The 16,594-nt window shown below is 34.5% G+C and overlaps 1 protein-coding gene across 6 annotated transcripts in view; it reads right to left on the bottom strand.

Moving 5' to 3' along the window:
• The window catches only part of UBR1 (ubiquitin protein ligase E3 component n-recognin 1), a 144,747-nt gene that overhangs the window by 95,975 nt on the left and 32,178 nt on the right, over window positions 1-16,594 (bottom strand). For 4 of the 6 annotated variants that reach the window (XM_059913490.1, XM_059913491.1, XM_059913495.1 and 1 more), the window contains exons 3-4: window positions 14,910-14,988; window positions 8,385-8,495 (exon numbers count right to left, since the gene is read on the bottom strand). In XM_059913490.1, coding sequence (XP_059769473.1) covers window positions 8,385-8,495; window positions 14,910-14,988 — 190 coding nt within the window. Of the gene's footprint in view, window positions 1-8,384; window positions 8,496-13,266; window positions 13,363-14,909; window positions 14,989-16,594 lie in introns of those variants that run through there. The other 2 variants (XM_059913493.1, XM_059913494.1) reach the window with 2 other exon arrangements.

Here is a 16,594-nt window from a genome sequence, read left to right as displayed (position 1 = left end):
AAAGAGAATTTGGCTGTTATTCTGATTGGGAATATAATGAATTTATGGACTAATTTTGGAAAAACTTTTATCATTTGTAATGCTGAATCTTCCAATCCAAGAATGAAATGTGTCTTCTGATTTTTTTTTCATGCCCATACTCCCATAGGAGCATAGTTTTAAAGTTTTCTTAAAACAGACCTGGCAGATTTCTTCTCGGCTTTTTTCTATGTTGTTATTTTTTTTCCGATGGTATAGCAAATGGGATCTTTTCTTTCACTACATTTTCTAAAAGCTATTGCTTGTAAGGGCATTCAAGAAATATTTTTTCTGTAACAACCTAAGTGGGAAAAGAATTTGAAAAAGAATAGATACATGTATATGTAAATAAATAAATAAAGTGACTTGCCTGAAAAAAAAAATTTTGTTGAATACATTAAACTAATGATTTTTAGTATGTAAGTTCCGTAACTAACAACCTAACTAAACTCTACTATAGTTTCTAATTCTTTTTCAGTTAATTTTCTTGGGTTTTCAAGGTATAAATCATGACTATTTCGCCTCCTCTCCAATATTTATGTATTTTAGTTCATTCTGTTTGTCTATTTGACTGACTTCCAGAATAGCGGTAAATAATAACAGCAATAGTAAATTTCCTTATCCTGTCTCTATCTATAATGGGAATACACTAGTGCTTCATCACCAAGCATGATTAACAGCTTTTGATTTGAGGCCAATAATTCTGGAAGAAATTGAAAATCTTATCAAAGAGCTACTTTCCCAAAAAGTGCCAGGCACAAACAGTTTCACAGATGAATTCCAAAAACAGTTCATTCTAGGAATGTAGGCATGATTATGTTATATTATTCTGTCAAACTTGATTTTACTTGTTAATGTTTTATTTAGGCTTTCAGCATAACAATTATTAATACAACTGATTTATAAATTCCATATTATGTCAGATCTGAAGTCAACATAATGTTGGCTTTATATAACAAATTTGGAAAATTCCCCTCTTCTGCCCTCTATGTTCAGGAGCAATTTGTATGTTTTTGTTATCTGTGTAGTGTTTAAGTAATTGAGTGATTTTTATTTATTTTTTATCTTTTTTTTAAATACAGAGAAACAGAGAAACCAGTATAATAAAAACAACTTTTACCTAAATTTAGTAACTCTTTTTTCCATATATGCTTCCTTTTTTGTTGTTCAAGTTATTTTAAGGTAAAAAGTAGTCATCATGATATTTTACTCCTAAATACTTTAATATGTATTTAACATGGACATTTCCTTACATAATCTTAATACCCTTATTATAAATCTAATAACATTAACAATAACTTTTAAATATTATCTGATATCTTGACCATATTCAAGTTTCCTAATTATTCCCCAAATGTCTATCACATTTGGTTATGCCTCAAGTCATTTACATCTAAATGAATCTCCCATGCCCACCCCTAGACTTTTGTTCTTCATGACTGAGGTCAGGCCAATTTTTCCTATAAAAAGTCCTACATTCTAGATTTATCTTGAAATGTCCTATATATTATATTTATCTTCCTTGTGGTATTCTTTATCTTGTTCATCTCTCCCCTGTATTTCCTATAAACTAGAAGTTAGATCTCAAGGCTTTATTAAGTTCAGGTAAAACATTTTTAGCAAGAATATTTCATAAGTGAGACTATGTACTTCAATTTCTTAGCAGCTTGAGATAAATTCACATACCATATAATTCACTAAAAATATACTATTCAATGGTTTTTATGTGCAACTATTACCACAGTCAGTTTTAGAACATTTTCATCAACTCAAAAAAACACACAAAAAACCTTTAATGATCACCCCCACAAGGTCTCCATCCTCATAGACTTAAAAAATCACTAATCTAGTTTTTGTCCCTATGGATGCTCTATTCCTGACATTTCATATAACTGTAATCATGTAATATGTGGTCTTTTGTAGCTGGCTTCTTTCACTTAGCATAATGTTTTCAGAGAGTTCCTCTAAATTGAAGTATGTTTCAGCACTTTATTCCCCTTTATAACCAAATAATATTCCACTGTATGGATATAACCTAACCACATTTGCTTACCCATTTATCAGTTGATGAACATTTGGATTGTTTCTAATTTTTATTAAGAATAATAATACTATTCTATTATTGTATAACACTGTTTTATTATAATAATAACACTATTATGAATAATGCTATGAACGTTCATGTATAAATAATTATTTCAACACCTGTTTTCAATTATTTTGAGTATGTCTAGGAGTAGAATTGCTGGGGCATGTAGTAACTCTATATTTCACAGGTTGAAGAACTGCCTCTTTCCAAAGTGGGTGCACCATTTTACATTTCCACCAGCAGTGTCTGCGGGTTCAAATAACACTTGTTATTACCTGCTTCTTGATTACAGCCATTAGCCAGTATTAAGAAGTAGCTCATTATGGTTTTGGTTTGCATTTCTCTAATGACTTATGATGTTGAGCATCTTTTCATGTGCTTATTGGTTATTTATGTATATTCTTTGAAGAAATTCATATTCAGATCCTTTGCCCATTTTAAAAACTGGGTTGTGAAGAATTCCCCGGCCGTCCAGTGGTTAGGACTCCGCGCTTTAACTGTAGACGGCACAGGTTCAACCCCTGGTTAGGGGACTAAGATCCTGCAAGTCACAGTGAAATAAAATGAAATAAAATAAAATAATAAAATGCCACCACTAAAAAAAAAGAAAAAAAAAACTGGGTTGTCTTTTTATTTTTAAGTTTTAAGAGTTCTTTATAAGTTCTACATACCAGTTCCTTTCATCGGATAATATGACTTGCAAATATCTCTCTCTCATTCTGTGTGCTATCTTTTCACTTTCTTGGTAGTGTCCTTTGGAACATAAAAGTGTTTAATTTTGATGAAGTTCAATTTAAGTTTTTTTTTTCTTTTATTACTAATGCTTTTGGTGTTACATCTATGAATCTATTGCCAAATCCAAGGTAATAAAGATTTAGCCCTATGTTTTCTTGTAAGAGTTTTATCGTTTTTGCTCTTATTTTTAGGTCTTTGATCCATTCTGAGTTAATTTTTGTGGTTGGTGTGAGTTAGGGGTCCAGATTCATTCTTTTGCATGTGGATATCCAGTTGTCCCAGTCCCATTTGGTAAAAAGATTATTCTTACCCTAGTGAATGGTCTTGGTACTCTTGTTGAAAAATGGCTGACCACAGATGTGGGTTTATTTCTGGGATTTCAAATCTATTCCGTTAATCTATATTTTTGTCATTATGCCAGTACCACACTGTCTTGATTACTGTTGCTTTGTATTAAGTTTTAAAATAGGGATGTGTGAGTCCTCCAAGTCTGTTCTTCTTTTCCAGGGTTGTTTTGGCTACTATGGGTCCCTTACAATTTCATATGAATTTTAGAGCCATCTTGTCAATTACCCAAAAAAAATTTCCAGCTGGGGAACTGTATTGAATGTATAGCTCAATATGGGGAACATGGCCTTTAATACTGTGATTTATAATAAGAAATATCTTCATCCCAGTTTCTGGCACAGAGCTCCTAAAACCCTTGGAATTTCCCAAGTGAAGAAGTGGGGGCTGTCTTTTGTTATGTTTATGAGGTGACTTTTAGAAAGCACCTAAGGATGGGGGCTGGTTGCCTGGAGACCCAACCTTGTGATTAGAAGGTTGCAACTTTCAGTCCTATCCCCAGCCCCAGAGGGGCTAGAGGTTGAATCAATTGCCAATGGCCAATAATTTAACTAATCATGCTATGTAACAAAGCCTCCATAAAAACAAACAAACAAACAAAAAAACCCCCATGGCCTTCCAGAGAAATACACACAGATGTCTCTAAATACATAAAAGATCTACTACTGCTAAATTCTTTCCAGGCAACGAAGCTTTCAGCCCCTGCATGCTCATCCTCTGGATACAAAAGGATGCAATGGACACTTTAAAATGACTACTTTTCTCTTCCTTAGGTCAGATAAATTCTAAGGTAAGCCCCCCACCCCACTTTATTTTTCTTCCCATTACATTTATATATAACTGAGTTGATTTGAAGCATCAAGACATGCACATGTTAGCACAAGTTAAGATCTGATCACATCTAAATATGCCTGCACTAAATCCAGAACTGTGACACAACAGCACTTAAGTAAAATCTTTGTAAATCTGCTTCCCTAAATCTGGGACACTGAGAAACAATTAGAAAAATGCAACACTGTCCTTAGAAACTGTACATGTTGAAGGAGTGGATATTCAACAAAAGTCTGTCAATGACCATAAGTACAAAGTAAATACTAAAAATGTTGTAATGCAAGTAAAAAAATATATTCTTGTGAAAATATTTAGGTTTGCCAAAAATTGTCTTGTTAAAGCAAGACAGTTTATGCCATGCCCAATTATTTGTTACATGATTTCTGTGCAAATCTTTATAACTGGACAAAGCCTCAGTCCTAAAATGTTCCTCTTTAATTAAAATTTATCCAAACTCAATCAGAAGAGTCCATTTGAATTTATTGTTTTACATAAACAACATTAGAATCTATTTATTTTTATATTTTTTCCTCCCAGTTTTGAGATATAACTGACGTAGCACTGTATAAGTTGAAGGTGTACAGGATAATGATATGACTTAAATACATCATGAAATGATTACCACAATAAGTTCAGTCAACATCCATCAAGTCATATAGATACAAAATAAAAGAAAAAATATTTTTTCCTTGTGGTGAGAACTCAGAGTTTACTCTCTTAACAACTTTTACATATAACACACAGCAGTGTTAATTATTTTAATCATGGTGTACATTATAGCCCCATTATATTATTTATCTTACTGGAAGTTTATACTTTTTTGACCACCTTCATCCAATTCCCCCTTCTCCCACCACCTGCCTCTGATACCACAAATCTGATCTCTTTTTCTATGAAGTTATTTGTTTTTGAAGTATAATTGACCTATAATACTATGTTAGTTCCTGGTATATGACATAGTGATCTGATATATATTTGATAGTAAATAGTCACCGTTTCAAAATGGTCACCGTAAGTCTAGTCACCATCTATCACCATACAAAGATACTATATAATTATTGACTATACTCCCCACACTGTACACTTCATACTCATAACCTATTTTGTAACGGAAAGTTTGTACCTCTTAACCTCCCTCACCTATTTTTTTCCTCCCCCCAACCCCATCCCCTCTAGCAAACACTTGTTCTCTGTATCTGTGACTCTGTTTCTGTTTTGTTATGTTTGTTCATTTGTTTTTTTCTTTAGATTCCACATATAAGTGAAATCATACAGTATTTGTCTTTGATTTATTTCACTTAGCATAACACCCTCTAGGTCCATCCATTTTGTCTCAAATGGCAAGATTTCATTTTTTTTATGGCTAATATTCCATTTTGTGTATGTGTGTATATATACACAGACACACACCACATCTTCTTTATCCATTCAGCTATTGATGGGCACTTAGGTTGATTCCATATCTTGGCTATTGTAAATAATGCTGCAATGAACATAAGGGTGCATATATCTTCTCAAATTAAATAAATTTTGTACCTCTTTTTTCTTAATTTCATCTTTGTATTGTTCTTTACTATGCATAGACACAAGTAATTTTTGTATAATTATCTCATATCCTGCAACTGTGCTGAATTTATTAGTTCTAATAATGTTTTAGTGGATTCCTTAGGATTTTCTATATATAAAATCATGTCATCTGCAAACAGAGCTAGTTTTACTTCTTCCTTTCCAATCTGGGTACTTTTTATTTCTTTTTCTTGCCTAACTGCCCCAGCTGTTCAATTACACAGCTGTTGAATACTGCCCCAGTATTCAATTACAATACTGAATGGATATGCTCTGTGGCAAAAGCAGAATCTGCCTTATTCCTGATCTTAGGGGGAAAGTATCCAATATAATTATAGTTGTGAGTTTTTTATAAATGCCCTCTATCAGGTTAAGGAAGTTCTCTTCTATTATAAGTTTACGTCTCTTTTTTAAAATTAATTAATTAATTTATTTATTCATTTATTTTTGGCTGCATTGTGTCTTTGTTGCTGTGCGCGGGCTTTCTCTAGTTGAGGCAAGCGGGGGCTACTCTTCGTTGCGGTACGCAGGTTTCTCATTGCGATGGCTTCTCTTGTTGTGGAGCACGGGCTCTAGGCACGCAGGCTTCAGTAGTTATGGTATGTTGGCTCAGTAGTTGTAGCTCGCGGGCTCTAGAGTGCAGGCTCGGTAGTTGTGGCATACGGGCTTAGCTGCTCCACGGCAGGTGGCATCTTCCCGGACCAGGGCTCCAACCCATGTCCCCTGCACTGGCAGGTGATTCTTAACCACTATGCCACCAGAGAAGTCCCTATAAGTTTAAGTCTTCTTATCATGAAAGTGTGTTGGATTTAGTCAAATGTTTTTGCTGCATCTACTGAAACGATCATGTGGCTTTGTTTTTTATTCTATCTATATAGTATTACATTAACTGATTTTCAGATGTTAAACTAGGTACTGTATTTTACATCATACGAGGAGGCTCATTATGCCATATCAACCCAATATTCATAATGATGCTAATACTGATGACTGGTTTCAGGTGACAACAGTATGATGCCCTCCCCCGCCTGCCTCACTGTACAGTGTTGTTTTTTCCCTTATGACTAGCAAGTAATCTATGAGATGGTAATTCAGAACCATGTCAATATTGTTCCTCATCAACTCAAGTTTTAAGGGTTTTAGCATCCATTAATGATCCTTGTCTAAATCAAATATTTCCTTAGGGTTTGCAAAATGTTGATTTTTCTAATTCTATTATTCCTTCTCTATTAGCTAGCATTCCTGTAGAAAGAAGAGCTTTACCTCATGAACTGGAGATACTTGCTTACAATGAAATACAATTCCTGTTGAAAAGGTAGAATAAACGTTTAGTCCATCCCCTTCAATTACCAGTTTTTAGAGTAAGGAAATGATACAATAACCACTGCATGGCAACAAACAAGTTTTATTCTATTTAGTTCTCATGTAAGTTTCATTATTAGAAACTCATGGATTTTTATATAGTGAGTATGATTCAATCAATCATAGTGGTTATTTATTATTGTTTTTCTGATGCCCCAATTGTCCAACTCAGGTCAATGGGAGCCTTTTCAAACTGGGTTTTAGGTTCTTTTGACACAAACCCATCCTCACAAGCCTACCTTATCTATTCCCTAACTCACATGTGGAATCAGGTATTTTTACAAAAAGCCCTGATTTCTTTTAGTGGGAAATGGTACTTAAGAGATCAAAATATATACCCTAAGGGTATTCAATGCTATAGAGTTATCAGGAGCAGTTTAAAAAGTACAAAAACTATTTATTCCTTCAGTTTTGAAAAGTATTCCTCTGTGAAACTATTTGAGCATGGCATTTTTTAGGAAGTACTTTCTTGTGACAATTTTCTAAATTTCTTCAATGGTTACTGCCTATTCAAGTTTTCTCTGTTTTTGAATAAATTATGGCACTTAATACTGTCTGATAAAAGAATCTATTTTCAAATGTATTCATTCAGAGTCATATAAGGAGCCTTTTATGATCCTTCTGTATCTGTGGTTCTATGGTTATTTCCCTATTCCTTTTTTTTTTTTTAAAGATTTATTGATTGATTGATTGATTGATTGACTGCTATGTTGGGTCTTCGTTTCTGTGCTAGGGCTTTCTCTAGTTGCGGTAAGCGGGGGCCACCCTTCATCGCGGTGCGCAGGCCTCTCACTATCGTGGCCTCTCTTGTTGCAGAGCACAGGCTCCAGACACGCAGGCTCAGTAGTTGTGGCTCACGGGCCTAGTTGCTCCACGGCATGTGTGATCTTCCCAGACCAGGGCTCAAACCCGTGTCCCCTGCATTAGCAGGCAGATTCTCAACCACTGTGCCACCAGGGAAGCCCCTTCTCCATTCCTTTTTAATGGTCTACATCTGGGCTTGCTCGCAGTTTTTTTTCTTGCTTAGGACGTATAGTGGATAATCAGTTTGCTGACTTTTTTTTCTTTAAGAAAAGCAATTATGGAATTTGTGTCAATTCTACTGTTTTCTAATTCATTATATTCTCCTATCTATTAATAACTATTTCCATTTGCTCTTTTAGGTTAATATATTGTTCACTCATCAAATTGCTTAACAAAAAAGTATTCTAAGTTCATCTTTTCATTGTAAATTCATTCCTTTAGAGAAATATGGAATATAATTATCAAACGCTTAAATTCTCTAGAGTCAAATAAAACTCCTTACATTTAAATATTATAACATAAAAATCAGGATTATCAATGGAATTCAGCTTAACCCATACACATAACATTTATTTCTATTTAATTTCATCAACCTTAAAATAGTTAGCAATTAAAAAAATAGCAATATTCTTACCTCTTTTGTGGTACCTGCTCTTCCAGGTTCATGACTTATACAAAAAGGGCCAGTTTTCCATGCTTCTGTGTCTCCACAGTCACAAAATCCTCCTCCAGTAGAAGTATGCATCTGATAAATGAAAAATGAGTATGTCTTAATTTCAAAACATATCACAAAGCAAAGAAAATGATAAAGATGACTCAAATAATAAATGTTTCCCTCTATTTCAACCTTAATTGCCTTTAATGTTATAGATATATATCAAACAATATTTTGATTAGTTAACCAAAAAAAATCCTTAATACTTAATCACAACAAAACTGAACCTTCAAAATTGCTATTTTTGAAACATATTCAAAGTTTTTAAATAATAGTTTTTAAAACACTGTACTAATGGAGGAGAACAGATTGTGACGTGTGCAAAAAATAATCTATACTTCACCCAGAATGCTTCAGTAGATTTTATGATTAAACAAACTTCTTAAAAATCATTATAATGATACTTGTATAAGTACTTAAGACATGTATAAAGTATTTTCATCTATATTGATGTTCCACAGCAACTAAAACTTATTCACAACATTTTCCCTTTGAGGGTTCCTGTAAAAAAAATATTATCTAAAATATCCTAATTTAGATAGAGAAGGATGACAATGACCTGAATTTGAATCTTCCCCAAATCTCCCCCCTCCAAAGCATACAACTAACAAGGAGAACAAATAAAGCCACACATGACCCATGTCTGCAAGATTACTAGGAGACAAAAAATAAATACCACAACCTTCAAATAGCTTGTTTTATCAGAGTTCCTGTTACCTATCACTTCAAGCCTGTGGTTACAGACAATAGGAGAGGGAAGCTCAAGTGACCCCATGAAAGAGAACAGAGGGGTACAAAGGACTTAGATCAAGCACAAACAAAATCACACTCCAGAAGTGAAAGCCCAATGCCAAGGGACAAATACTGAACACAGGTTAGGACTTGGTGGTTCACAGGGAAAGAGACTGAAAGTAGCAGGACCAGAAGTGGCCACCTCAGAAAAGCATTACTTTTGAAGGAAAATCAAATACATTAAAAAAGGTGGTAACCCATTATAGATGCGGCAGTAAGTGAAAGAAGTAAATAAAAAAGAAAATTTAAGGATCTTATGAAACAAGAGAGAAACAAGACATGCCAAACCCTCCCCTCACCTCACCACCATCACCAATATCATCTATAAAATAAGTTACATAGAAGAGGGTAGAACTGACAGAAGAGAGCACTTGTGAAACCTATCCATGAAATGAAAAAGAACAGAAAAAAGTACACCATATCCACACAAAACTATTGCAAAAAAAAAAAAAGCCAAAAAATGCAAGTAAGAGCTAAAACCCAATTATGAAGCTGAAGAAAACTATACAGTGCTCCAAACTGAATTACACAGCCTCAAACAAGCATTAAAAACCCTTAATCAGACTAAACACCTTTAATCATAAATACAAGAACTAGTAACAGAAACGGACAAAGAAATAGGAATAAATAAAATGAGACTCAAGTGAACTAAGGGGAAAAACCAGAAGAAAACGATATCATATCAGAAATGAATTTTTTTTAATTACAAGATGATAGACTCAAATGAAAAGTTAATAAATAGCATTGAAACAAAGCAGGAAAACAAGAGAATGAAAATAAGATGAAGTAAAGAAATACTTCACAGTAGGCAAGCAGGAAAACAAGAGAATGAAAATTAGATGAAGTAAAGAAATACAGGGTCAGAGAAAAAGTGGTTGAAATAGAAGATAGGCCTAATAGAGGCAGATGAGTATAACTGGAATCACCAAAGAAAAATCAAAACAATGGAACAGAGGTAATATTTAAAACTGTAATCTAAGAAAACTTCCTGGAAATAAAAGACCTGAATCTACAAATTCAAAGGGCCAAGAGTGACTGAGAAAAAACTCACTCAGAATGATCAACTCCAAAGTATATCCTCCTAAAACTACTGGACTTTAAAGATGAAAGTCCTGAGGCCCATGGCAAAAAGATGAAATAACATAATCACAAGAAAATTAGACTGGCATCAGACTTCTCAATAACAACACATAAAGCAAGACAACAGCAGAGCATTTTCAAGGAAAGAAACTGCAAACCAAGAATACTGCCTACAGCCAAGCTATAATAATATAATTTTGAATATGTCAGAACTTAAGGAACACAGTATACATGCGACCTTCCTGAGGAATCTACCTGAGCAGTGATCAGCAAACTTCTTGTATAAAGGAACACATAGTAAATATTTTAGTCTTTGCAGGCCATGGAATCTCTGTTGAATTACTCTATTCTGCTCTTGCAGTGAAGTATCAGCCATAGACAATAAATAAATGAACCAGCATAGCCACGTTCCAATGAGACTTTATTTATAGGCACTGAAATTTTAATTTCATATAATTTTCACTTATCATGAAATATTATGCTTCTCATCTTTTTTCCCAACCATCTGAAAATATAAAAACCAAGCTTAGGGACTTCCCTGGCGGTCCAGAGGTTAAGACTCTGCGCTTCCACTTCAGGGGACACAGGTTTGATACCTGGTCAGGGAACTAAGATCCCGCATGCCTTGCGGTACAGCCAAAAGAAAAAAAAAAAAAAAAAAAAAAAGAATAAAAACCAAGCTTAGCTTGCAGGCAATACAAAAACAGATGGTGAGCCAGATTTGACCCACAACTGTAGTTTACTGACCCCTAGAGGATGCGCTTCAGCTGACCAAGCAGTGACTGGGGAAACTTCAGAAAAAGGACAGATGGCAAACATTTTATGTATTTAATTGTAGTGCTAAGAACAAATCAAGGGTGTTGAAAGACACATGGATAGAAGAATGTAAACATTATATGATCTCACAATCAGAAAGACTACAACTAAAAAGTGGGAGAAGGGAAAGAGAAGGCAACATAAGATTATAAACTATTAAATAGGTAACAGGAGGGAGTCAAAGATAGCATTAAAACTGACAGACTAGATAATAAAAAGTTACATAAGGGAGTAAAAAGGAACTAAAGGCACTATAAAAATTATTAGTACAAACAGTATCACTAGAACAATAGTAACAAAAGAAATTAGAATATACAAATCAATTTTATATACTGAAGAATGTTAGACTCATCCATGATTACTAAAAATGTAGTTGTTTCAAATGAAAGTAAAAGCATAACCTTAGTATAGGGAATGCCATGGAAGCAAGGCACAGGTGGGTAATCCATTTACCCCAAATGAACTACCTGTGTGTGTTGTGAGGTAGCAATGATAGAACTATGATCTTCTGTGGTGATAACACCCACAATGCAGAAGCATTCCCTCTTCACATGAAGAGTGTGAATAACAAGAAGGGATGGAGAGTCACCTTTCATTATTTCATCAACTATTGGTGTTTTCACAGTATTTTAAATGCCTGATTTCAATTTTACAACAACAATACCAATATTTATTCTGAAAGGTAATCGTATGTTTCAAGTAACAGAACTTCCAACACGATCTCTAAGAATAATTCAAAGTTCTTTTTTTGGCCGCACTGTGTGTCTTGCAGGATCTCAGTTCCCTAACCAGGGACTGAACCCGGGCCATGGCAGTGAAAGCACTGAGTACTAACCGCTAGACCACCAGAGAACTCCCTAATTCGCAGTTCTGAACCATGCTTCAGAAAAACATTTCCAGCAGTGCAGGATTTATTCCTACTTCATCGTTGGTAATAACTGCACATGTCACTGCAGGAACTTTACATTCTTCTGCTGCAGACTTTTAAGACTGCTGTGAAAGGTGTACTTTTGGGAACAACTGAGTACTCCATAAGGCAGCCAGCAGCATGACCTTAAAGGAAAACTTGGACATGGTGGAGCGGGTCTGGACAGAGATGCCATGCCATCTCCGTGCAGCAGCCCCACTTCCTCTGTGGTGCCAGGGACGGCAAAAGTTGTTCTGTGCTATTCTGCGACAAAAGGTTTTTCTTGGTGCTTTCTTCACATGGTACCTGCTCTTGGGTCTGCATCCCCATCGTTATTCTTTTCTTCTCCTTCTCTGCAGCAACACGCATCCCTTCTTATTTCTTCCAATTTTTTTTTAATGGCTTCATTTTTTCTTTTATTAAGTTTTTTATTATAAAAAGAATATACACAATGTATAGGCAAGTTACAAAGGATAATAATAAAATGATCCAGCATCTAACACAAGAGACTATTAATACTGTTGAAGTTCCCTCTGTGATCATCCACTTGCCCTGGAGGTTACTATTATCTGAATTGTATTTATTAGTCATTCCCTCACTTTTCTTTAAAAATTTCACCACATGTAATAGGTATTCCAGAAAGATTCTATCAACTTATTCTCCCACCAAAAGTCTTCTGTTCTCTTCACACTCACTTTTGAAGGGTAATATTTTTAAAAGCTTATAAACATAATTTTTTATTAGTTACACAATAGCCCATCCTTCTGATAACTCAAAGGTTCCTGAGTAAGCTGTGTACGCACCTTCTATAAGAAGAGCTCTGCAAAAACCTAAAGATGATAGACCTAAGCATGCTTCATAAAAGAGTGCATTGTGGTGGCAGTGTAGACTGGTAAGCTTTCAATACTCTAAGGTAGCTTAGTGAAGAGGTTCCTAAAATTTAACAGACAAGTTTTACCAGTCCACGGAAAATCGGAAAAGGAAGGAATAGCAATGTGATGAGCTCTTTAACAGAGCTACATGTACGCAATCTAAAGACCTGCTCTTTAGTCTGAGATTATCCTACTTTCTTGGAATTAAATTTTCTTTTTCTTCATAAAATGATAGGAGATGGAAGGTATTTTTTGATTGCTGTTCATGTGCTCTTTTTGAAATTAAAATTGAACTTCCCTAGCCAAATAAAAAATTGAAAACCCTATGTCTTACCCAAAGTCTTCTGAAATTGTACTGGCCCACAAAATCCCAAAGCTTGGCAACTGGAAAACTCTGGCCTTGAGACTTCAGCATCTCTCCCCCTTAATATCCCAGAGTAAAAATAAGAAGAAATTAACAACTTCCTCCTTGTCTCTACTTCTGGCATTCTTTCTTGAGTTCTCCAGCATCCAGGAAAAAACTATAATAAATGGAGACGACTGGGAAATATGAAATTAACCAATGATCAACTTTGTAAATTCCATCAGTGATTAGCTTTGCAATGTTGGGAAAACATTTTAACCACACTGTATGATAGGCTCCTCATGTTTTTTCTTTTGCACAATAATAAAAAAAAATATATATATATATATATAGCTTATCATTTCCTGAGATAGAAGCAGTAATGTTGAAGCCAGTCTAAAAACATGAACCGCATTTTCAGCTCTATGGAAGAAATAGTCTACATAACTTTAAGATGTTATTTACATTTACATGGGACCTTAGGCATATTATATGTACAAAGAGAAACATCAATTATTATATCTGCCCAAGCCCAGAGCACAGAACCAATACTGTTATTTGGAAGGCAGCTATGCTCACCACTATACCACCAACACCCAATACTATTATTTGAAAAATACATTTCAGCTCAAAATAACAAAGTTGTCTGAAGATGTAACAGGAAAGGCAAATCCCTCAACCTCACTACTAATAAAGAAAATTAAACTAAGACCACAATGTGATACCATTATATACCCACCAGACTGGCTAAAATTAAAAAGACTAGCAACACCAAATCTTGTAAGTGTGTGGAGCCATGGAAACTCTCATATACTGCTGAAGAACTTATAAATTGGTATAACCACTTTGGAAAACATTATCTACTATGACTTAAGATATACCCTAGAACTCAGCAATTCTATTCCAGATATATACCCTGGATAAACTCCTGTACATGTGTACCAAAATACACAAATAAGAAAGTTCACAGCAGAATTGTTTTAATACAATAATAGTCCCAAATTGGAAACAATCTACATATCTATATACAGTACAATGAATAAAGACAATATGGATTATTAAACCCTATAAGGTAAATGGACAAAATATATATATGTGTATATATATAAATATATACTTAATGCTGAGTGAAAGCTACTCAACAAAAAAAGATACAGAATGACTCCATCTATACAGAATTCAAAAACAGAACCATTCAATATGATTTGGGTGATAAGCTAAAAGGGAAATCAAGGAAACCATTATCACAAAACACAGCAGAGAGATTATCACAAAGGAGGAGAGAAGGATGGTGATCCAGAAGGAACAAATGGGAAGCCCCTGAGAGCTGGAAATGTCTCATTTCTTGACCTAAGTAGTGGTTACACAGGTGTTCACTTTATAGTTATTCTTTAAGCTGTTCATATGCTTTATACAATCTTCTGCATAAAAATGATGTATCTCAAAAAAAAAAAAAATTGTAAGGGGCTGCATCTTGAGGTAGTAGATGTCTTATCACATGATATGTTTAACCAGAGCTAAAGGTTCACAAATCAGGTCTGTTACAGCAGGAACTCAAGTACTAGTCAGGAATTTGGACTAGCTGGCCATCAGACTCCTGCCAATCTAGAGATTTTATGCATCTATTTTCATACCTTGTAACGATGATTTTTATGAACACTATTCTGGAAGCAGTCCATACAGAGTACACATGTTGGATCAATTGCACAGTCCCTGAAAAAGATTAAAAATCAGACTCCAAAATTTACATGACTCCTGCTGATGCTCAAGGTATGACTATAAAATAATGTGAATGAGTTTCCTATATCATGCACAAACTGATTATGAAAATACTTTAAAAACTGAATTCCAGGGACTTCCCTGGCAGTCCAGTGGTTAAGACTTCACCTTCCAAGGCAGGGGGTGTGGGTTCGATCCCTGGACGGGGAGCTAAGATCCCACATGCCTTGTGGCCAAAAAACCAATACATAAAACAGAAGCAGTATTGTAACAAATTCAATAAAGACTTTATAGTCAAAAAGACATGTGCACCCCAATGTTCACTGAAGCACTATTTACAATAGCCAGGTCATGGAAGCAACCTAAATGCCCATCGACAGACGAATGGATAAAGAAGATGTGGTACATATATACAGTGGAATATTACTCAGCCATAAAAAGGAATGAAACTGGGTCATTTGTAGAGACATGGATGGACCTAGAGACTGTCATACAGAGTGAAGTAAGTCAGAAAGAGAAAAACAAATATCGTATATTAACGCATATATGTGGAATCTAAAAAATGGTACAGATGAATCGGTTTGCAAGGCAGAAATAGAGACACAAATGTAGAGAACAAACATATGGACACAAAGGGGGGAAAGTGGGGGGTGGTGGGGGTGGTGTGATGAATTGGGCGATTGGGATTGACATATATACACTAATATGTATAAAATAGGTAACTAATAAGGACCTGGTGTATAAAAAGTAAATAAAATTCAAAAAAAAAATTAGTTTTCTGGTGCTCCATTCAGCAGCACATATACCAAAATTAGTTTTCTGAAAAATCATCAGCTTTTTTTCATTCTCTGCATCATCTTATCCTATTACAGTTATGAACGTATTTTATAGACACTGATTGTTCACTGGTAAATAACGCTTGGTTAAAGACAAAATTCATTAGAATGTAAGCAACATAAATTAAAAGATTTTAATTTATTTTATATAACGATATGTCCCAAGCACGTAGAGCAGTGCCTGGCACACAACAGGTATTCGATGAATATTTACTGAATAAATTAAATTCCATCTCTCTTAATCTCTTCCCTAATAAAAACTTCTAAAATGTAGAATTTTATTTAATACTTTCAAGGAAACATTAACAATAATATAAATTAGTGCAAAGTGCAAAATTAATTTTTAAAATATTTATTTAGAAAAGTTGAAGAGATGGAATTGGGCAGTTTTAAAAATGAATTTTTAAAGGCTAATAAGTAAAAACTGACTAATAATAGCCTCTAAAATATAATATCATCTACTAACCTATTCAGAGCAGGATTTGTCAACCTCAGCAGTACTGACATTTTGAACTGAATAATTATTTGCTGGCGATATAGGAGACTGTCTGTGTGCCATAGGATGTTTAAGCAGCAACCCTGGCCTCTACCCACTAGATGCCAGTACCATTCCCCGAGCTGTGACAATTAAATATGCCTCCATGACTCTTCTGGAGAAATGAGGTCTACGAATATCTACTATGCTTTAGTTGAAACTGACTGGGCTTCAGCTAAAAATACATAACAAGATAAATGAAACTTACTGCCATATAGCAAAATAGTAC

Source organism: Balaenoptera ricei, chromosome 2, assembly GCF_028023285.1.
Source record: "Balaenoptera ricei isolate mBalRic1 chromosome 2, mBalRic1.hap2, whole genome shotgun sequence".
Taxonomy (NCBI): domain Eukaryota; kingdom Metazoa; phylum Chordata; class Mammalia; order Artiodactyla; family Balaenopteridae; genus Balaenoptera; species Balaenoptera ricei.
Note: the sequence above shows the minus strand (reverse complement) of the source record. Positions and strands in the feature narration are given on the sequence as shown.